Genomic DNA, 22,417 nt, shown 5'->3' with positions numbered 1-22,417 from the left:
ATTGGTTAAAAATGAATATTGAAAACAGTATTTCTATTAAATGACAAGTTTGTGTTTTTTGTGAAACCTGTATTTGATTAGTAACGACATGCAAGGCGAAGCTGTAGTAATATAACTGTGGTAATGCTGTAAAACATGCTGACAATTCTGATACGAGTCATTTGCGAAGCCAGTGATTTGTGAATCCAATAGAAGTTATATCCTAAAGGATTCAGGCATGTGGTTAAGCAATGTTTAAAAAAATTATTTAGGTGTATACAATAAGGTAGGCTGAGCTTTTCAAGCACGATGTTTTTGAACCTCAGAGGAATTCATCTTTTCTTGTTTCTCTTCTCTTCTAGGCACAAATCCATGGCTGTATAAAATAAATCATTAAAACCCACATTTTTTTTGCAATTAAAAAAAAAAAAAGTTTAATATTAATGAAAAGCAAAAGTTCTTACTCTTCCTGCCTTGGCTACAGCATCCATTTCCACCTCACGGGCATCTTCAATAAACTTAGTGAGTACCACAGGGTGATCCTGTCATGATGACAAACCAAAAGAAAGCTTTTAGTTGAGAGTATTTGTGGATCATCCAAGTGCTCACTATTCATCACTGTAAAACCTTTGGAAGCAGAATCCCACAAGGCCAATCTATTAATATCCTTATTTCTAAAGATTAGTGATCTTTGCCAAGGAAATAATAGGGGGAAACTTGGCATAATTTCCCCAAAGCCACTCAAGCACTCCATAAAGTGTCACCATGACAGTGAATATTTGGGGAAAAATGCAAAGAGCTTTTAGGTGAGACCACGACAGAAAGAAGATAGTGTTATACCTGCAAGCATCCAGGGACCTCTGATCTTGTCTTCTAGAGATGTTCCTTACCTCTGAGATCTTCAGTTTGTCTGTGAGCCTCACGGGCACCTCACTTGCCTTTTGCTATTTCAGTTAAGTCACATATTTCAGTCAACCTACCTATTCCTTTCTCATTTCTCTGCCTGGTTTCCTAAGTCTCCCAGGGAGAAATTGCCACTAATTATAGCTGGCCAGGAACGACCTACCCTTGAGTCTCAACACATTCCCTGGTATACAGAGTTTTCCTTCCTCTTCCTTCTGCCTGTCTCTGGGATGCCAGAGCACACTTCTCCAATGCTTTCTTCTCCCAGGCACTCACTCCAACAGATGCTTAAAAATCTAATCCGCACTCTTCCAGGCCAGCTTTATGTCTCAACATTTTACCTGTCCCATCCACTATTAACTGCCTGTTATTTATTAGAGAATAAAATGGAATAAATGACAGCCTATGCATGCTCAAAAGGCTCCTCTTGAAAAAATACAAAGCAACTCCAAAAGTTACAAGACACAATTCCTTACATCTATCAGTGCAAGGGTAAATTCACAGGCAAGGACAATGCCACAGCCTATGTTGTTTCATAAATTTAGTGGCCTGTGTCGTGTAACTTTCCGTCTTGCTGCAGTTTTTCACCAGGAGATTTTATATGTGCACACAACCTTGTCTGTTCCAGTCTGTCTCAACTCTCGCAAGAAATTTAGACGGTTATTGACAACATAAACACCATAATGAGACAACACCGTCACCGCAAAGTGGCTAAAACAACACAACCCTGCAGGTCAGGCACTTTAGCTGGAGATGCTTTGTTGGGTGGAGCAAAAATAGATAAGGGTTTGTAACGAGAAAAATGAACTCTGTGTCCCACACAGATGCTCACATTCAGTTCTATGCTCACAGGTAATTCAGTGGAACCAGTCATGGCCCATAAAGCCTTGACAAAGTTAAAAAACCTCCTTAATTTAGCAGCAAAATACAGTACTTTTTTTTCTGTTGTGCTTTTTGCCTGCTTAGCTTCTACTGTGCTAAGGCTGTTGTCAGTACAAACACACTGCATGAAGAAGGAAGTCCTCCCTTTGCAGTCTGGCTACACTCGCAAAAATTTAGCATGTAAGTCTAGCATACTTCTCTGCAGGATCAAGGCCAGAGTACCCAAAAATTCACGGCTCCTCTCCTTCAGCTCCCCACAGGGCCTCCTGTGCCAGGGCTCAGACCTCTCAGCAAGGAAGAGCATCATTGCCCAATTCAAGTTTATCAAGCTGTGACAAGTTAAGCTGACCAAAGGTTACTTTCCTGGGCACTACCATCATAAAGATGCCCACAGCAAGTGTTCTGTCCCACTGAGCACTGCTGTGTGCTTTGCCTCTGTGAGCACACGGGGAAATACAAATGAAGTACAGAGAGAAGCTCTGTGTTTTAGGTGGCTGAGCATCACTGAAAGCCTGTTTTTCAGCGCCAGTTGACCCTGCAAGCCTTTCAAGAATTAATTCCATGACTTCTCCCCATAGAAGTAACAGAGGTAGTATCCCGCTTTCAAAAACCCCTTTAAAATTGTTCGCAAATGATACCGAGTGGTCTTCTTTCCTCCACATTAACTTATCCTTCAGGATGTTACTACTTTGCAAGGTCTCTCCATTTGACTAGCTCTTTTCTTACCAAAAGGTTAAACTTCCATCATTTGCCTCATACATTTAAAAAACACGTTTGTTTGTTTCTTTTTTTCTTCTTGCTCAAACTTAAGAAATCCATCACCTAAGAAATCCTCTGAGTAAGCAGCAATGTGCCTGCTGCCTTAGCCAGTTGTGTATTCAGAGAGCTCCTCTAACTACTTCACTCCGAGATTCCCCATGAGAGCAGTGCTTATGGCATTACAGCACTTTTCTGAACAGGGATCATTCCAAAAAAAAATAAAAATAAGAAATGGGGGAGAGGTTGAGAGGAACAAGAAAACAGGCCAAAAGGCCAAGCCAAACTCAGAGGCTGCTGAAAGGTCAGACTCCAAATTCTGTATGTCGTTCATTTGAGCTCAATCATTTCACTTTTTCCTCCTCCTACACTCCCAGCTCTCCAAACATCCCTTACACACTAACAACAATAGCAAGGATGGAAAAAAAAAAAAAAAAAAAAAAAAAAAACCTCAGGCCTTGAGCTGTTTACTATGTTTTGAAGCACTCGGGTCTTCAGGAAATTGCTCAGATTTTTCCTTTTCTAAATTTCAGTGTTCTAGACCAAAACTTTCCCCTTGCTGGAAAAAAAAAAAAAAAAAAAGACACTAAAAAAGCCAAAATAACTTTTAAAACATTTTAAACTGACACCTTTCATCTTCTGCTTTACATACTCTGCAGATCAGTAATCCCACTGGATTAACAGTAAGCAAGCACCAGTCTGCTTCTGTACCAAACGAAAATCAGTACGTGATTTGGAGAGCTAAATGTCATAGCAAAAGCTTGCAAAGGTTCCTGCACAGAAGATGCACCCTTTAGGGAATGAATGGAGGGGTTAAACTTGAATTTCCCTGGCTCCTCCCCAGGCAAGGAAGAGAGCTGGGAAAAAGCAATATAGAAACAGAGGGAAAGCACAGCTCAGGTGGAACAAACACAGCAAACACAAAAAGCAAAAGCAGTGGTAGGGCAAATACTGGTACCTGAGAGACTCTGGTGGCTTCTGCTAAGAACTTCTTCATTTCATCTTCGGTGAATACTACATTCATTGCAGACCCACTGTAAGAATGACATAAAAAAAAAAAAAAAGGTAAACCCAAACCAGATAATCTTCCCTCATGACGGTAAGGGAGACATTACAGCATTAGACACACCAGCACAACCACCTTTATGTGACAGGCTGAGCAAGACCCTGGCTTAAGCCACCCACTCGTTCTACTCTGGACTGAAAGAAAGGCAGAGCTGGTACCTCACGAACCTCCACCAGCCTTCCAGAGACGACAGGTGACCTCCAGAACTACGATGAAAAATCAAGCAATGAACTGGGGCTGTGCAGCCTTAGCACTGCTGGGAAATCCCCTTCCTGGCCCAAGCTTTTGAAGCCCCCCTAAGCTGGAGGACGTGGCAAGTCAGCCAGATATCCCTACTCCAGACCCAGCCTCCTTTACCATATTGTCAGCCCGACTGCTCTTCAGTGCCGTTGGTGATGGTTGTGACAGTGCAAATGAAGGTGACAATGGGCTGCAATATGGGCTGACAGTAATTCAGTCCCTTTGAAAGGCAGGACCTTTTAAAATTTATTTCTTAAGATCTAACATTGCTCACTTCTACTACTGTCACTCGGTGTCCCCTTTGCTTTGGTGGGCAAGCCCACAGAGGCTGTGGGGAAAAGTGAAGGAAGGACCTATCCCATGAAATCAGGCCCTCGAACCTAAGATAAATAGCCCCAAGTACCTACATGCTTACACTTTATTGGACTACAACTTCAGCTGATGTAGATCAATAGAGTTCAATTAAATCCAGGGACCTGTGTCAGCTGCACCACTGAGGATGTGAACGGGTGCACACGGTACATAAATGGTGAGGAAATGCATTTAGTTTTCAAAGGCAACCGGCAAATATTAAAGGCCAGATCTGTACAAAGGATGAAGAAGTCTAGCTGTGGACCTGCTGCCGTTCTGCAAATAGAGGCCAGGCAGTATGCTGTGCAAGGGCTTTTCACTTTATATTTCTTCAAGTTTGACATCCTGCAGTTTCATCTCCCTGAAATTCCCCTAATCTGTCCTGAAGTTCCCCTAACCTTGAAATGCTCAAAATACCTTGGAAATACTGTGTTAAGAAATACTTACATGGCAAGGGGCTATGCTTAATTTAATAGAAATGGAAACAACAGGCTAAAAGGAGTGTGCCCTAAAAATCTAGCAAGTGACATCAGGAGCACTTTCTAAGTTGTCCTCCTGATCAGAGTGCTGGCTTTTAACTTTGCTTTGCAACTCCACTGCAAGCTTCAGAAACTGAATAGAAAAGTCACCATCAGCAGTCTTCTAAAAGATATTTCCTTGAAGTTGAGCATATATGAACTGTTTCTTTTTTCTCCTGTTTTAAATGAAAAGATTTTTTTCACTCCCCTGAAAATGAATATTGTGTCTCCTCATTTTGATATGTTTCTTTTCATATGAAAAGGATCCTGTCTCCAATTTATTTGCACTTGTAAATTGTGCCCGGCAAACTGCCTCTTTGTGCCTAGTCAGCTATGAAGAAACTCCTCACCGAGAAGAGTGATCATTCAAAACCTGTGTGAGCACTGATGTAACTTCTTCAAAAAGTCTAGCTGTCGGAAATGTGCAGTTCTGTACAATGTCGATTTAAAGAAAAACAGCTGCCACAGCGCAGGGACATAAAACATGCCTGTAAGCAGAGAAGCTTGGCAAATAAGAAGCTGAATTCAAAAGACACACTGTCATTTTCTGATAACAGATGCCAACCCCAATAAATGGCCTCAGCACACTGCCTTCTGTTTTTCCTGGTGGCAAACAATTTTCTGGCTTAATTGTACAGGTAGGCTCAGGAACCTTAAGGAGTATCCCAGATGGCTCCTGTTTTTGGTCTTCATACATGAAAAAGGCAATTCAGCTAAAGAGACGTTCTTAGGAATGTGTTCTGCCTTTGATCTGTGCCTGATGGACAGAAGGGAACCATTGGCTCCCTTTACTGGTACAGGCAGTCGTTCAACCTGTTAAGACTGGCAGCTTTCTGCTGCACGCACCCAGCACAGCGTATTCCAAGGACCCTAAAATGACTCTCTCCCTTGCCTCCAAAAGGTTTTTTTACTTCATACCCCCCAGCTTGATGAGCTCTGATGTTTGAGCCTTACCTCAGAACATAGGAAGGCCTCAGCAAACATGGGTAACTCACAGAGCCTGCAAATTCAACTGCATCTCTCTAAAGACAGGGAGGGAAAACATGCTGTGAACAAGAACATATTTTAAAGTCATTCCAAAATATCACTCTGACTGCATTTGCATTTGAAATATAGAAAGAAAGATGTAGGGGACTACAGGCTGGGCTGAACAGAATGCACAGCTCCACTGTTCCAGAGTTGTCCTCCTCAGAACCTCCCTGTCCATACAGCGTCACTGGGAAAAAAAGGTGCTGCCATGTCTCTATTCCTTGGCAATCTCCACACAATAGAGCAGTTTTCAAGGCTAGCAGAATAAACCAGAGTAGCCTGACAGTGGTGCTAACATTTGCTGGTTATATATCCCATGATGTGTGAGGATAATATGAAGCCACTTCCCATTCCACTCCCATACCTGAGCTACAGCATCATTCCACAAGGACCAAAAAGTTCTTCAACATGGATAGTAAAAAGCTGTCAAATGTCTTCAGAATCTTGAAACGTTAGCAGTACATTATCTCCAGCAGATGCTCACAACACCTAGGCACTTGGTTATTTCCCAGACCATTTCCCAACTTACCAGAGTGCTGACTGCCTTCCAGGGAGCCTGGGCCACACGCAGCTCATCCAGAACAGCTGAGAAAACAGAGCGGTCTTCTGCCCGGTCAATCTGCAAAGGATTCGTGCCAAGAATCTTCACTCCACTCTGGTACAGCGGCACTGCCAAGTTATTGGGAATCTGCCCACCTACAGAAATAATGCAGCCACTGCATCCCTGTTGGCAGAGAGAAAGAAGCACAGTCACGTCCAAGTTAGCTTAACATTAAAAACTGTTATAATTAGGGAGCCAGCGTACAGATCACTCATTTTTAGATTGTTATGTGTAAAGGCAGATGACAACTTTTCTGATCCGGAGGTACCCAGATTTCGAAGTCTGATTCAGAGCGCAGCCTCTCTAAAACACACTGTCCTCCTTGATGTCATCAACACGCAGCAGTAACTTGAGGTCAAATTCCCCAGGAAACCAAAGGAGTCTGCAGTGTTCACATCCCCTTTGATATCAGACCAAGATTTTCTCGTTTCTGTCAGAGGCACAGACTACTACCTTATTTTCATGTCATGTCTGGGGTCTTCTGCTTTCCCAGGGAGGATAAGCACAGAGCTGACACACGCTCTCTCGCTTTGCAGAGGAAAGGAGCCGTGCTACAAAAATATCACGGCCTGCAAGAAAACTCACAGCTCTGCTCACTGGGGGCAGGTCTCCCTCCCTTCCTCCTGCATGCATGGGCATGGAGACCGAGCCCTGCTGCAGCCACTGGACACCCAGCACGACCACACGAGATGTTTTAGGGGGCCCTCATGCTGACCCCTTGCTGCCCTGCACAGAGCAGAGCCGAGCTCACCAGAGCCCAACCCAGCAGGCAGCCCGTGGTGGTGAGTCAGGATACATTCAGCTCTTTATTTTAATTTGTCTTCATTATTTGTGCCTAGCTCTTCATTTCTTGTAGCACACTCGACAGCAACAAATATTTCAGCCGAACTCTCCCACATGCTCATTGTTTGCAGGTTGTTTGCGAGCACTTAAATTCCCGAAGCAGATGAGTTAGGACAGGTGACACAGCATCCTCCAGCCTCAAAGGCACGTTTTGTGTTTGTGGCTGGGTAACCACAACGTTTTAAGCAAGGAAATAATAAACGTCAAATAACAAGGAGACAGCTGAGCTTCCTCATAAACGTACGGCCTCCTTCAGGTGCAAATATGGCTTTTTTTTTTCCTCTTTTTTCCTTACATAAACCCCTGAAGGCTTTCCAGTACAGCAGAGTTTGGCGAGGAAATTTTCAGCAGTAAAAATAACAGGCTTTGGAGAAGCTGCAACAATTATAAGGATGTGAATTACATTTAGATCATTTAATAATTCGGGGTAATTAAATAACGGGCGCTTTAATTCCAAATTAAAGCTGGTGAAACTTTGCCCAAAGGAGAATCCGGCCTGCAGTACAGCTGCAGTGATGGGCTCCTTTGAACCAAATGTGTTTTACACAGTTTCACCCACCTCCAGCAAATGAGAAGCATAAATCAACATCCAGAGCGCAGTGATACACGGTTTGGCTCTATCCTTTAGAGTATCAATGTTCTTTTAATTAACAAGTGTGTTTTTCCTGAAGAAGGCTAACCCCGCTGGCCTTCCTGGAAGAGGAACTTCTTAATGAGGGATTGAAAGGGATTTAGAGTGGGAGATCCGTGAGCCGCGAGCAGGATGGACTAGAAGTGACTCAGAAAGAAACAGATGATAAATGCTAGAACAAACCCTGCTTAACTTTAATGTGGATAATTTCCTACCGTAATAAGGATCCACTAAAAAAGCCTGGCATTTAAACAGCACTTATTATCCCAAGGTCTACAAGATTACTCATTTGCCTCGCATGCTAATAATCCACAGTGACGGAGCTGATGTTTTTTCCTACTCTCCATGCATTCGTTTGTGGGATGACGTACAGCTGCCAGCCAAGGGCAGCCATCTGAAGGAGCTTAGTCCTGGGAGGGAAAAACTCTGTTAGCAGAGGGTGGGGCAGGGACAGAAGCTGTTTGGTGCCCACTTGGGGCTATCCCATGGCATCAGAGCTCTCCTTCTCCAGCTCTGAAGAAAAATCCGTTCATTTCTGGGTCTAAAACCCCCTGAAGTTTCCAGAGCCATCCAAAATACAGAATTTATCTCCAGCCCCTGGACTCGTCAGCATCCCAGATGGAGGAGAACCAGACCGTGAATAAGCAAACCCCTTCTCACAGCTTGGAACGAGTCCAGTTTGATAACGTCCCAACCCAGCTTTGATGCCAAGGTCGACCATCACCACAACGTATCCCAAACGTATTTCAGCCACAAATTTCCCAGCTAACAGCCTCTCTTCAGCTGCTGCTTATTTCTTCCTTTAAACCAATTCCAGCCTCTGGGCCCCGAAAATCAAAACGCTGCCCACGTCCAAGCTGGGATGGCATCAGGGTCTCCGAAGAGACAGAGGAGATGGCTTCTCGAGCAGATAGCAAAGAATCACATGCTCATTTTCACTCAAAAAGAACCATAAATCGAGACCCAGCTGCTGTGTATTTTTTCTTTTAAAATTCTGCTTTTCTTTCCCAAAGAATACCTTTGCCCAAGGAGCAGCCCGTTGCCCAGGCAGGGAACAGGTCTGCACTGCTGAGGAACGTGGGCAGACTGAAAACGGACTCGGCCGCATATCACTTTGTCATCAGCCATATTTTAATTATAAAGAAAATGAATAACATCCTTGCCAACAGAAAGCCTTAAAATATACACTGTACATAATCTAGTGAAAGAAGTCTGGGGAGAATTATTTTCCCCTTTATTATAAAAATCACTCTTTTTATTACTACCTTGCTTTTATGTCATTAGTAATAGAGTTGGGTTTTCTTTTTCCCTGAGTTTGAAAACAAATTAGACCATTAAAATTGTACCTAAGAGCCTCCTTTAGTTTTATGAATTGTTTCAGAATGATCCTAGAAACTAAAAAAGAATCAGAAGAGGCCCTCAAGCAGAGAGATATTAAAATAAAAAGGGAACATCTTCTCTGGAAACAAAAAAACAATAAATCTGAGGGAAGGGATTTTTTTCTTTTTTTTTTTTTTTAATTGTCGTCCTCACAGACTACCACCTAACTTTGCACCTTCCCAGTACATTAAACTTCCCTCCAAGCACAGCTCCATCTGCAGAGCCCGGTCTCTGGTGCCTGAGCAGCTGTGGATGTCAACTAGAGAAGGAGAGGTGGGGACACAAGGGACAGAAAGAGAAGGGGCAGCTGAGGACGTCCCTGGGACAGCGCCGTGCCAAGCTACGAGCAGTACTTGGCAGGCAGGTTGGGGTCCCCATCATCTCGTTAGTCAACCCACCTTTTGACATAGTCTAATTTGTCTAATTAGAACACAGAGTCGTTGCCCAAAGTTTGATGTTAATCCTAACAACGTTTAGTGTTGATGCATCACCTCTATTGGGGGATGAGGGCTGTCCTTTGTTTGCTGGTGGTTTTACCTAGGGTGCAGCAATGCTCCGGGGCTTTTAGAGTATTTGCCCCACTGACACTACTCATTGTGCACGGAAAAACTAGAGGAAGCTAATTAGCAGCAAAGCTTAAAAGCCTGGACTGAAATCCTGGCATTATTCCTGTGTTCCATACTAAACTGGGATAACGAGGAGGTTATTTGCAGGATCTCTGAGGGATCTCAGAATCAAATCCTAAGTTTTGAACTTGGTTGTTTCCTTAGGGACCAACTTCCAGTTGCACTTGCCTGAGGAAATACTCTGTTTACAGTGCATTAGCAAGTGGCTCACTCATGTTTAAAAAATGACACAGCAAATAGTGTATTTTAGTACTTTGCTGGAGGTCTGGAGTCTGTCCCCAGGTCTGCCCACATCCTTTGGCAGACTGCGCAGTTTCTCCCCTCCTCAGAGATTCAGTTTCCTCACTTGCAAATTAGGCATAACGATGCCATTCCCTGTGGCCACTACTTGAGAAGTGCTCTAAAACAGTTAAGTACTTACTCTTCTTCATGGGATTTACTAGACAGCACAGCCTAACTTTGGATGTTTAGGCTCAGAGCCTCATGTGTTTCATGTCTTCAGAGCAAACCCCTTCAGTTCCAGGTAGCACAGGATGCTGCTATTAGACCTTGAGATCCACAGCACATCCCAGCACAAGCAAGGTCAGCCTACAGACTGAGAAATGTGAATTCCAAGTCACCAAACCCTGCTGCAACTAGCAGGATGCTGCAAGCTTCAATACCCATGCATTATTCTTTTCACATATTTTTCTTACCCGACTTGCTAATTGCCAGCACTGTGTGTTTAAATGAGTAGTTGCTCCTCATCACCTATGCCTACCTTCTCTTTTGATCCTGCAGTAATTAGATGCTGTGTTTCATCAGTGTTATTTCTCTGACAAACTGTCACACCAATTTGCTCCACACCCCAAGTTCAGAAGTTCAGTTTTGGTTAAATAAACAAGAGTTCAATGTTTATAGAGCTGGGCCTTGGGGATACTCCTAAAGCATTCAAAAATTAGCCTTTCAGACTCCAGTGAGCCACCAGAGTCTTTTAACCCTCCCTAAGTCGACACTGCAGTAACTGCATCTGTCTTTATGAAAATTTAAAGAAGAGGTAAAACAACATGGAAAAAAAGAAAGTATGAAGATGCAATCTAAAAATGGTCCCCCTAAAGTATTTTGCAAATGGCTTAAGAACAGAGCCTAGGGACTGGGACTTGACTTGCGATGGGCTTTTGCTTGGTCCTATATTTGGGAATGATCAAAACATAGCCAGGTTATAAAACGTTTTTGAGAACTACCTCCCAGTCACAAAAGGGCTGAGCTCAAATTGGCTTGTGCTGGGAAAGAGACAAGAAAAATCACAAGTTTAATATAACTTGGGCTCCTCAAAGTCACTTCAGCAAGTTACAACTCACACTGAATTTCAAGGAAGATTACAGTTCCTGTAAGCACCTCTGATAACTTCAGTTTCCGTAGTGGAACCTCCCATCATCAAATCTCCTTGGGAGTCCTCTTTGCTTCTTAGTATTGGCAGCTCTGAGCACCTGAAAACTCCCAGCAGGCAAGGGCGATGTCTGGATCAGGAGCCAGCCCATCTTCCAGTTTGATGGCAAATCAAATGCCCTTCTGGCCTGCCTGCACGCGAACAACGTTCACCACACTGCCACCGTACTGTAAGGCCCAAGACTGCAAGCTCCTGAGCACGCAGAAGTGCTGTTCTGTTTGCTTCAGGGGGAGCACTTGTGCTTAAAGTCAAGGATATGCTTAAGTGCTAAAGCTCAGCACTGCAAGGGCAGAACAATTTGTGCGATAAATGACTGTGCAGCAAATTAAATCTGCTTGTAAATATTGCACAATATGGCATCTTGCAAAATAATTTAATATTTATTTGGCATTCATTATTGAGCAGTCTGCTAGGAACATCAACGATGTGTAAAATGCAACACTGGGATCCAACCCAAACAGCTTTAGCTAGCGTGCTCTCCCCTCCTCGCCCACAGCTGTTCCGCCAAAGCGAGCTGGTGACATGAATTTTGAGAAGTTTGGGCCACTTTGTGGCTTTTTGTTGCTGCTTCTGCTTTTCTTTACCTCATATTGGTAGATGTCCAGGATCCTTTCCAACGACAGCTCCTCGAAGTACAGTCTGTCACACTCATCAAAATCCGTGCTCACCGTCTCCGGGTTGCAATTCACCACCACGGTCTTGTTGCCAAGCTGACGCAGCGTGCGGATGCTGGAGACAGCACACCAGTCAAACTCCACGCTGCTGCCTGCCAGGAGACAGAGAAGTGGGCAAGGAAAGGACGGATGCACAGAAGAAAACAAACAGACGTTCTCAGCATTCACGCTGAATAAAAAAAAAAAAAAAAAAGAGGAAAAAAAAGCCAACGGTGCTTCCTGTCAGCTCAGAGCAAGCAACCCGATTGTCCTCCCATGGAAAGTAATCAGCCCCAAACATGGTTCTCCAAGAGCATCAGGTAAGCTGGCTCAGCTCCTCCAGCTCTTGCTGCCTCTCAGCCGACACACTTTGAGAAGGACTCTAGGCAGAACCTAGAGGTGACCAAAATGAGCGCGCATTACGAGGCAGTGCTGTTTACTTCAGGAAACACGAAGTATTTGTATAGCTGCTGTTTGAAAAACGGAAGACTGAAGTGGTTTTTGCCTCTCAGAAAAGCAGAGTGTGCTTAACCAAGCAGAGAAGTGACAAGCTTTGACTTTCCCACACACTGACTCTAGGTAGGGCAAATTGATGGATGAACTTTTGGAGCCACTCTGCGATCCTTTTACCGTGGTTTAAATGCCTCAGCAGCTGTGGCATCGCTGTGGCAGGCACATCCTAACTGTCCTGAGCTCTGAGTAAGCACTCTGCCTGCCTCTAAAGGAAAGGGAGAAAGAGGAAATCAACTGGCACTCTGCAAGTTCCCTGCTCTACACAACTTTTGGCAATGCTGCAGGCTTCAGGCAGTGCCAGAGTCCAGACATGAGGTAACAGCCACCATCCCATAAATTTCTGCACACAAACATCCAAGAGAGGTACCATAAACAGAGAACGATGCATACTAAAGAACATCATTAAATGGTTATGCTAACGGTCTACAAGAAAACCTTGACCTCATCGTGATGTGTTCACAGTCATTACATGATCGTTAACCACTGATATAATTTTTTTTATATATATATATATAATTGTGTGACAAGATGCATTGGAAACTCAAGCTGTGCTTAATTGCTGCCTCCACAACACCTAGTTACAAACAGATGGCTGGCACAGGTCACTCACTGACAAGCACACTATTTATTTCCCTGCTACTGTCAAACAGGGATCTCCAAACATGCCTGGGCCTCAGCAAAAACCCTGCAGAAAAGACGGGGAAATCAAATTTGAAACAGGATGTTTCCCAGAACAGTCACCGTTCACCTTTTTTATTCCACCTCAATTATTCAGGCATTCTTATACATCAGAAACCTCAAATATAGGTCAAGATGGTAACCTGCAGTCCCCAGCAGGCTGCCTTGGATGCTACCTGGGAATACAGCTGAACACGCAGAGGTCAAATCCAGCTGCATCAAGTAAGGGCCATATCCAAGCAGTGGGAAAAGTGAAGACAACAAATCCTTAGTAATGCTGGTAATGGCTGGTGTAACATAACCAGACGCTGCTCTGGAGAAGATAATTACTACAATGCAGGCCTGGTTTTGAACACACTTTCAGGTTTCGATTGTGTTAAGTTTGAGTACATCATACAATTAGCAGAGCATTCTGCTGGTCAAGGGGCTCAGTGCAATTGCTTATTTGTTCGCTTTTCAGGGCTGCCTGTGACACAAAGCTTGATCAGGTTGTTCCCTGCAGAGGACAGGAGGTACCCTCCCGGCAGGAAGTGAGGGGCAAGCAATCCCCAGCTAACGCTCAGCTGATCCCACTCAATTATGGCTGTAGTTCAGCAGGTGCAGAGCAAAGCCAAACATGCTGCTCACTTGCCTTCAAAGGGTAACAAAGAAAAAGAATCAACTTGACTAGAGCACCTAGAAAAAATCTTTTAGAGGTGTAAGTAGTGGCTTCCCCTATTAGCAGGCCTTATTTAGTTGCAATCTCTTTCAAAGATTGATCTGATCTTGTTTCAAAGTCCTGATCTAATCAGCTACAGAGCAGATAAGACCAGTATCGGATCTGAATGGTTGATCTAAACAATTACAAGCTTTATGCGAACAGCGCAAAATGCATTTGCATAAATTTGATCAAGTTATTAAACAATACTGCCACACTTTGTGTGTTCACATTTTGCAGCCATCGTACACAGCCTGTTGACTGGCAGAAGCACTCACAACAAAATAAGTGCAATCTTGAAGCGTTCCTCCTGATTTCACTCATCTCAACATTCACACTGGAAACTGAGTTAAAAAAGACACATCCTACCAACAGCACCAGGAGCGTACCACATGGCCCATCCATCCAAGCAAAACAAATGGACAGTTTGTGTTTCAAAAAAAACAGTTTGTGTTTCAGCTTTCAAAACCCATCACCATTACTTGTGAGACGCAGGGCAAAAATATTTCTGAGGAACAGCCAATCTTTTTCTTGTCAATGACAGTGAGCTATTTGGAAGGATCCATGAAAAGAAAAAAGTAGTCACATAAAGAATTCAGCATGGTCTGTCTACCTAATATCCATAGCCATTTGGAAACTCTTATGCTGCATAATCATCTGAGTGGACTGAAACAAGCTGCATACAGAGAACTGCTTACTCAAAAGTAGCTAAAGTTACCCAAATCTTTATTGTAGCCACCTATACTTACAACATTAAAATGCATAACGTACAACAATGTAGTCACGAGCTGACAGAATACTTATCTAAGATGTGTGCAGCAGCAGCAAACTTCCACATGAGGTATCAGATTCTGAATGCCTCAACATTTGCCAAAAGTAAGGTTAAAAAAATTCCCTAAAACTTTGTGGAAATCACAACCAGGTGACATGCTCCTGCGTTTCAAGTAATAAAAAGTATCCTGTTTTTCCAGGGCGTGAAATGAAGTCTCCAAGCAAGTGTAAAAAGCAAACCTTCTGCTAGGAATTGATGTCCTGTGCACCGTGCTCCAGAGGGTTTTGTCACCATATGAGAAGAGGAACAAATGAACCACAGGAATATCCAAAGAAGGCTCGAGGGTGCAAGGAAAACAGAGGAGCTGTAAGAAAGATTTACCTATGTGATACGGTCCGCAGCCCAACACCATCACTCCACAGTCATCAAATTTTACATCGTGTTCCTGAGGAGGGAGGGAGAAAAGTCATTAGGGTCTACACTCAGCAGCACCTAACTCCGTGCTTCTCAGAACAAACAGTTTCTGGCATTCAGCCCGTACCCAACAGCCTGATCCTTCAGGGCTCATGTCTGATCTAATTTACGGCAGTGTAAATGAAGTGCTACTGCACTGGAGCTGGTGGTGCTGCACCCAAACCAAGGGAGACGCAGCACCTTTGACTTGGCTATCCAAGCAGCCCAAGGAGCTACAAGTTTTCATAAAAAAAAATGCTAGAACGAGGTGAGTGAGACAAGTTCTGCATTCCTAGCGCCTGACCTGTGCCCAGAGGATGTCAGTACAGGTTTTACAAGACAGAGTCATAACAACACAGGAGCATTAACACCAAATGCACTGGATCACCAGGCAAGAGACAGTACCAGGCCTGCTGAAAGGGGACTCTATGTAATAGCATTCAAAATAATTGCTACAGAGAACGAGGCATTTGCAAGATCTCCAGAAAAACTGCAGTACAGTGGGAAGAGATCAAACTGGATAGCAACAGAGCGTTGTTCCCAAACACACCTACCTGCCCGCTGTAGGTGACGTACAGGTAATTAGTTACCGCAGGGTACTCTGCCGCCAGCGTATCGATCTGCAGGGCAGAAGGAGAGCAGGGGCTGTTACTTGTCCAGTGCAAGAGTCTTTTTATGTACTGTTTCCTTCCCCGCCCCGCCCCCATCTTTTCATATTTTTGACTTACTATTTTTCCTGCTGTGCCTTTCCTCAGAAGGTGACCCTAACTGCGATGTGCTGGCAATGCAGCAAATGCCTGCCCTGCCCCCAGGCCTTGCAGTTCAGCCAACAGAAGGCTCTGACTTCTCTTTCTAAGCTGCAAACTTGGTGCTGCACCTGCTTGGTAAAACATCTTCACAGCCCAGACGTTTTTTCTAGCCATCCCTTCTTGTCTCTGCCTTCCTCGTTCTCTGGATAGTTTGGCAGTATTAATTACAAAGACCTCCATTCCTCCAGGTCTTTTGTCTTCTTTAGCTATGCCAGCTTGGATCTCCCCATTCCACACCTGGCTCCATTTGTTCACACACTAACCACAAACATACACACAATAACACTCTGAGATCACCCTGTGTAGAGGACAGCCGTAAGTACTCCATAGTTATGTTACAACATCCCTCTTGCTTTGGTAATTAAATGGTGCACAAAGCAAGAGTGATTTTCAGCCACCCCTTATATGTTGTTTTCAACAATCTCCTATGTAATTAGTCACCAGAGAGTCCAGAAGAATTATTTGCCTACCGGGCTGCTCAAACTGTTTGTGTCAACTCCTCACTGCATGTTATACACAGTAACCGGTCCATCTAGGTCACCCTACTGCTCATGTTCCCTGAATGAACAGCTGAAACATTTCTACACAGCATACTGAGCAGGGAACAATGTTAAAGCAGCCCTGACATGAATTTTTACATGCTACCACTTAAAAATCTTTCCAGTTGTCAAGTACTTTCATGAATCCCCACTGGCAGTGCAAATCCTTGTGAATAATGAAGAATGTGACCTTACGTCATTAGTGCTGTGTAAGTGTCTGCTGCTCATTACTGCTGCTAATGCTGCAACTTGTACTTCATGGCTCAGGAAGAAACATATGCTTTGATGCCACAACTGCTGCATAAGTCAAATGACCTTATTAAGGGTACCTTGGCACACAAATCAATCCTGCACCGCAGTGCCATGTGCAAGAAGGAACGCAGTGCGAGAGCAGGCACGTTCCTGCAGGCCAGGTGAGGACATAGAAGGAAAACAGCAGCTGGGGAACAGAAGGAGATTTGGCATCTGGAATTGGGCCTGAGGATACAGATGGGCTTTTTCAGAAACATTGACTAGCTTGGTTTGTTTTTCCGCGCCCTTTAAGGACGAAATCCCAGCTGGTGGCAGTTTAGTACCTTAGTACCTTAAATGCAGCGACAGAACACCTAGCAAAGCATTTGTGACACTGCCATGAATACTAGATGAGCTCATTACACTCAGTACTATTACAATGAATAGCAAATGAACCCATAAACAATAGGGCGCTTCAAATAAAGTGCTACCCTGTAAAAAGTTACTACCAAGACAAAAGACATATTACATCTTTCATTGTCACCCCATGGTGGGCCAGTATCCATCTTCTCAGCCTTTTCCTGAAGCCAGGTAGCTGTGGTTCCACCTCAGCCACACAGAAAATGAAAAATAGTTTGTTTCTCTTTGGGGATGTTCAGTCGATAGATTGATGTCACTACGCTGAGGCGTGCAGTACAGAGGTAACAGCTAGATGGGTGAAATTTGTTCTCCTCTAACGTCAATGTCAAAACTCCCATTGATGACGACAGAGCCAAGGTTTTCACTTTGTTTTCCTTGACCGTGTCTAAGGGCAGACAAGCCTCCTGCTCCTTGCCCCCTTTGAAGTCCTCGCCCCAGAGAGCGAGGTTTCTCCCGGTACCTTTTTCACCCAGGGAGCTATGTTCTTCCTCAGTCTCAGCTGCCGGCACTGCAGTTCACTCAGCCCCAGGCACTTCCCAACTTGCTTGTCTGAGAAGCCGAGCTGCTTGGCCCTCCTCAGGGCCTCTTCTGGAACGGCTTCACTGGTGTGAAACAAAGAAAAACACATGAAGCTTTACAGCAACGCTTAAAAGACACACGAGTACTCGTGTCTCCCGTACTGCACTGAGGGGCAGTTGCTACAGGAGCATGCACTTGAAGGCAAGAAAAGGAAGCCGACCCCAGTAAGCCATGCACTCCTCATACACAAAAGATCTTTTCTTGGGCTGGACGTCCTATGCACGTACCTAGTAGGTAAAGCCCACAGGCAGACTAGTGATGCTGAGAAGAAAAGAGTTTCTTTCGCTTTGAGACAAGAGCGGTTCACACTGGGCCCGGGATCTCCCCGGCAGCATTCTCCACCAAGCTACTCTAAGGACACCATCTCCATGTCTGTGTGGTCTTTTACCGTTACAGCCTCCACAGAAGACTCGCAGCGGCTCCTTTCTTGGATTCCTTATCCCCACATCTCCATGTCTAAACTTTAACTGAATCTCTCCCTCACTTTCCTCCTCCCAATCCAAATTTTAAAACACAGGCCTCACCCCACTGGGCTGGCTCCCTAACCGTGATTGCTCGCAGCAATTCCTGAAGCTCTGGGACAAGCCCACTCAGATACCCCTGCTGAGCTGTGGGACAACTTGCCTCAAAGCACCTCAATTCATCCCAAACACGCCCTTCTTTCTGCTCTTTGGGCTGCTCTGCATTCAGATACGGCCACTGCTTTGAAAAACCAAGTCACTTCAGAGACGCATAGCAAAACTGGCCTTCATCTGCTCACGCGCAGAGGTAGTTTCTTCCATTTTGCCAGTCTCAAACAGGCTTTTTCCCCCCGTGTCATCTGTGCTACTTCTTGAATTATGAAAAGGGGGAGAGGGAAATAGGCAGGGTCAACCATGGCACTTTTTTTTGGTTTCATATCTGTGTTCAGGGTCCCTCATCACTTCACGTTCTTGTTCTCCCACTTTTTAGCACTCCTAACTTTTGCTGTTTATTTCACATGCATTGCTTTCCCCCAGACATCTCTGCAGCTCAATGGTTTCTTGTCCGTTTTGATTTTTCCACCTTCCCCATCCCCTCTTTATTCCCTCCATCTCACGCTTTTTCCTCCCACGCTCTTTTTGTTTCACTTTGTTTTGACTCCACCTATACCCCTGGTAGTTCCTGCCTCTCTCTGTTTCTAAGCTACCTTTCCTAAGCTTAGCTTTTGGAAAAACATAAAAAGCCCATGTATTTTTATCAGCACTTCTGCTTTTCATCTTCATTGCCAAGAGCATCCTTGCCTGCCCAATAAATCAATATTTTATGAGCAAGCAAGCTCTGAATCAGGAAAAAGGAAATGATTAACAAACAAGCAATTTTCCTAAATCAGAGCTTTTGAATTATGTCCTTTGCTTGATGGTATTTTTAAATAAATAGCATTATGTTATTTGAGCAGGAGGAGAGGGGTAAGGCCGCTTTATTGGAACGTGTCAGGAAGCTGAAGCATGAAAGAGTCATTGGATTTTCCACTTTGGCTTATGGAGCAGCTCCACTGCCCTCAGCGAAGCCAGGCAAAGCAGGTGGGAGGCACAGAAGTGTCAAGCCAGCTAATTCTGAGAGCAGAACTGGGGACCAGAAACTTTGGAGTTCAGCTCCTGGGTAGGAACTCCAACTGCCCCCATCACATCACTCCTTACTCCAACAGATCCTGCTCCTTGCTGCTCTCAGAAGGAACGGGTCCTGCCTAACCCAGCAGCGTGAGCTTCCCAGGTTTGGGATCCAGTCCTAAAAGCAGAAAGGTTTACCCACAGACAGAGCTGCTTTCCAGCACCCCAGCAATTAAAGCCTGCAGTTTCCACGCACGGACTCCTCCGCTACAACAACTGCCCTGCTTCTCCTGAGCCCTTCCTCCTTCCTGATTACAGCTCAGAGGCAGGGCTTCTTGCGTGAAGTGTGAACGCCAGAACTGAAGGCATGGGTGAGTGCTTTACAGGAGGAAACACAGCAAGCAAAATCTGCCAACTCCCTGGCAAAGCAGATGCTAGCCATCGCCAGCTGTTCGGAAGGATGCAGCCGTGTTTGATTCCTCTCCTAGATTTGGCATTCCTTAAGTACAAATGAGCAGACCTGATGATCCCCAGAAAACGAGTCAGTTCCAACGTGTGTTTGCTCCCTTGCTCTCCCCTCCTGTCTGTCTCAGAAACACACATTGCTGGCTGCCATCTGATTAGCAACAGAAAGAAAATTGCCTTCATTTGCAGCTGGTTTCAACTCTTTTTTAAAAAAAATGTATCATTATAACAATATCCTTCATTGCCCTCCCCATCAGCAGGGTGGGCAGATAATTTTGCAACATGATTCCCCTGCCTTGGGCTAGCAGCTCAAATGGGGTCAGGGCATTTACTGGCACATCCTAGTCGGGTTAGGGTGTCCATGCAAAAAGGGAACTGGTTTTGCACAGGACAATCAGCTTACAAGAGAAAAGCTGAGTACCTAAAGGGGAAATAAAACTGAATTTTTCCTCTTGTAGTCCCAGTGCATGATGAAGGTAAGAGATGTGGCTTTCAACACATCCTTAATACAAGGGATGTGGTGGGAAGGTCTGTTCAAGCAGCACCTAGGCAGGAAGGGTTTCCTCTTTTCCCACTGCCACGAAGGCAGCTTAATATGGAGGAAACACACGAGGATCACCATGAGGCAGGAGAGGTCAGAAGTGACAACCCAACCCCGTGGATATAAGCAAGAGTTTTGCCGTATAACAGTCAGAGAAAATCAGCACAAGCCAAACACCCAGCAGTGCTGCTTTCCAACTACTTGAAACCATGATCTGCCATGAGATGTCCATTTCCTAATACTGATTTTTATCATTTATAGCCCAACTTTCATCCAAAGAATAAAAAAAAAACCATGCGAACAGTAGGTAGAGTGATGATTATATTGCCAATAGCAAGACTAAGACACGCAGAGGTTAAGGAGCGGTGATTTTCCAGATCCAGCATTGACCTTGTTCTGTCCCCACAGCCTCCACTCCCACCCTTTAGACTTGCTGGGGACACTAAAGCCAACAGGGGCACTACCAGGCTGATCTCTTTGATTAGAGCTCCTTCCAAGAGCTCACCAGAAATCCCCCACTAAAACAAGGTGAGAATATCTCAGCCCTGGCTGTTCCCAAAAGCATGACCTAGTCCTACATAAGCGCCTCCCACCTTCCCTTGGAGCATCACTTACTCTTCAAATACAGGCCAAAAGCCTTGCAAAGATTGAACTTCCTTGCTAATTCATCATTATGAAACAAGGGAAGATGAAACGGCCACCATTCCTCTACCACTTCTTCTCCTAACATCCACCTTTGCAAAGTGGCAGGAGCGTCAGAGCTTCAGAACCAGATGATTGTCCTTTTTCCACGCTGCCACAGTCATTCAGTGGCTGTTCACTTCCTCAAAAAGCCAAGTCCCCCCCACGTTTCTCAGTTTATAAACAATATAAGCCTTTCCCAAACCTTGCTCGTGCCCCTTTTCAGCTCCCAGTGTTGACTTGTTGGTGCTTTTTGTTTAAAATCCTACCCTGGCATCTTTGGAACGCCATCCACCCCTTTCTTCTTCAGTAACAAACGATAAGAGGAAACGGAATAAATTCCCCTTAATGAGGAAATTTTCACCTGGCACAGAGGACCTGGGGAAATCTCTTAACTGCCTGGAAGAACGCTGGCAGCATTGCAATTACCGGGAGAGGCGGCTCGCTCCAGCACGGCCCTCTCTTCCACTTGACTGGCTTTCATCTGATCCACCAGTTTAGGAGTACAGCTAAATAAACGGGCTGGCAGAAAGCCCCGGCTCCATTTGGAAAGCAGAGCTCTTCTTAGCCCCCAGAACAAGCTCTGCTTCATCTGAGGTACGTTGTCGTGTTAACGCCCATCCTGCACATTACTTAGGCGCATGCTAGTGAGCCTGAAGCAAAATAAAATGAAATTTAAAAATAAAAATTGGGATCAGTTTGTGAACTGAGGGGCAAAGCCTGGGCTGTGAGCATCCCGGACACGTTTGGGCATCTTCTTCCTCTTTCCCTCTGTCCCGCTCCACTAAAGACTCCTCATGGCTTCCTAATGACTTCCTTGATTGCTCCTGATGTTCTTACACGATTTTGAACATGCTACAACTCAAATAATGAGACTGGTGTGTAAATTCCCTCCCTGCTGCTCTTCTCAAGGAGACAGATTGTCACCACCTTTCCCCTCCTGAGGAACTCAAAAAGCTGCCAAAGGGGGGTTCAGGAAAGCAGGAGCTGTAAACCACCAAGCTTCACCCACTGACCAAGCTCCACCACTTCAGCTCTCTGCATCTTTAATGCTCACATCTTTGGCTAATAAATCTCGTGGAGACCCTTGATGTAAGTAATGTTACAGCCTCACATTGTGCCCTAAGACCCGAACAACTCTCACCTACAATTAAGCAATGTGCTGAAGCAGCAGCTCAAGCAGCAGCACTGCCACGGACGGGCCCTAGATGCTTCCTCCAAGCTTGTTTCCCACCCCAGCTGAGGAGAGATCTTTGGGGTGTTTGCTGGGATGCTGCCCGACAGACTCGCCACAGCAGTACTGGAAGCAGAGATCCCCCCCAGGCTTTTGGAGAGCAGCGCCAGGCTATCGTGTGCATCAGGGAAGAAAATGCATGCTGAGCTTCCACAGACCTGCAGGTGCTTTAAAGGAAAATACAGCTGTGAAGTTACCAGTGGCTCTGTAAGACAAATAGAAAGTTTCCTGCGCTGGATCCTACAAAGCACAACCAGTGCAGAATGAGTGCTGGTACTGTATTCCCCTCACGCACTGAACTCCTCGTTTGTTCCTCGGTCTGCCCTGCCCTCCAGTTCACTCGGAAGACG

General features: G+C 44.9%; 1 protein-coding gene across 1 annotated transcript in view; it reads right to left on the bottom strand.

Moving 5' to 3' along the window:
* The window catches only part of CPS1 (carbamoyl-phosphate synthase 1), a gene marked incomplete at both ends in the record, with an annotated part of 88,438 nt that overhangs the window by 16,842 nt on the left and 49,179 nt on the right, over positions 1–22,417 (bottom strand). Inside the window, 8 exons of the mRNA XM_084289676.1 lie at positions 444–521; positions 3,479–3,554; positions 5,650–5,717; positions 6,254–6,448; positions 11,819–12,000; positions 14,929–14,992; positions 15,555–15,620; positions 17,460–17,601. Coding sequence (XP_084145802.1) covers positions 444–521; positions 3,479–3,554; positions 5,650–5,717; positions 6,254–6,448; positions 11,819–12,000; positions 14,929–14,992; positions 15,555–15,620; positions 17,460–17,601 — 871 coding nt within the window. The remainder of the gene's footprint in view (positions 1–443; positions 522–3,478; positions 3,555–5,649; positions 5,718–6,253; positions 6,449–11,818; positions 12,001–14,928; positions 14,993–15,554; positions 15,621–17,459; positions 17,602–22,417) is intronic.

The sequence above is a fragment of the Netta rufina genome (genome assembly GCF_964035555.1).
Source record: "Netta rufina genome assembly, chromosome: 6".
NCBI lineage: Eukaryota > Metazoa > Chordata > Aves > Anseriformes > Anatidae > Netta > Netta rufina.
This window is presented reverse-complemented; position numbering and strand designations above follow the sequence as displayed.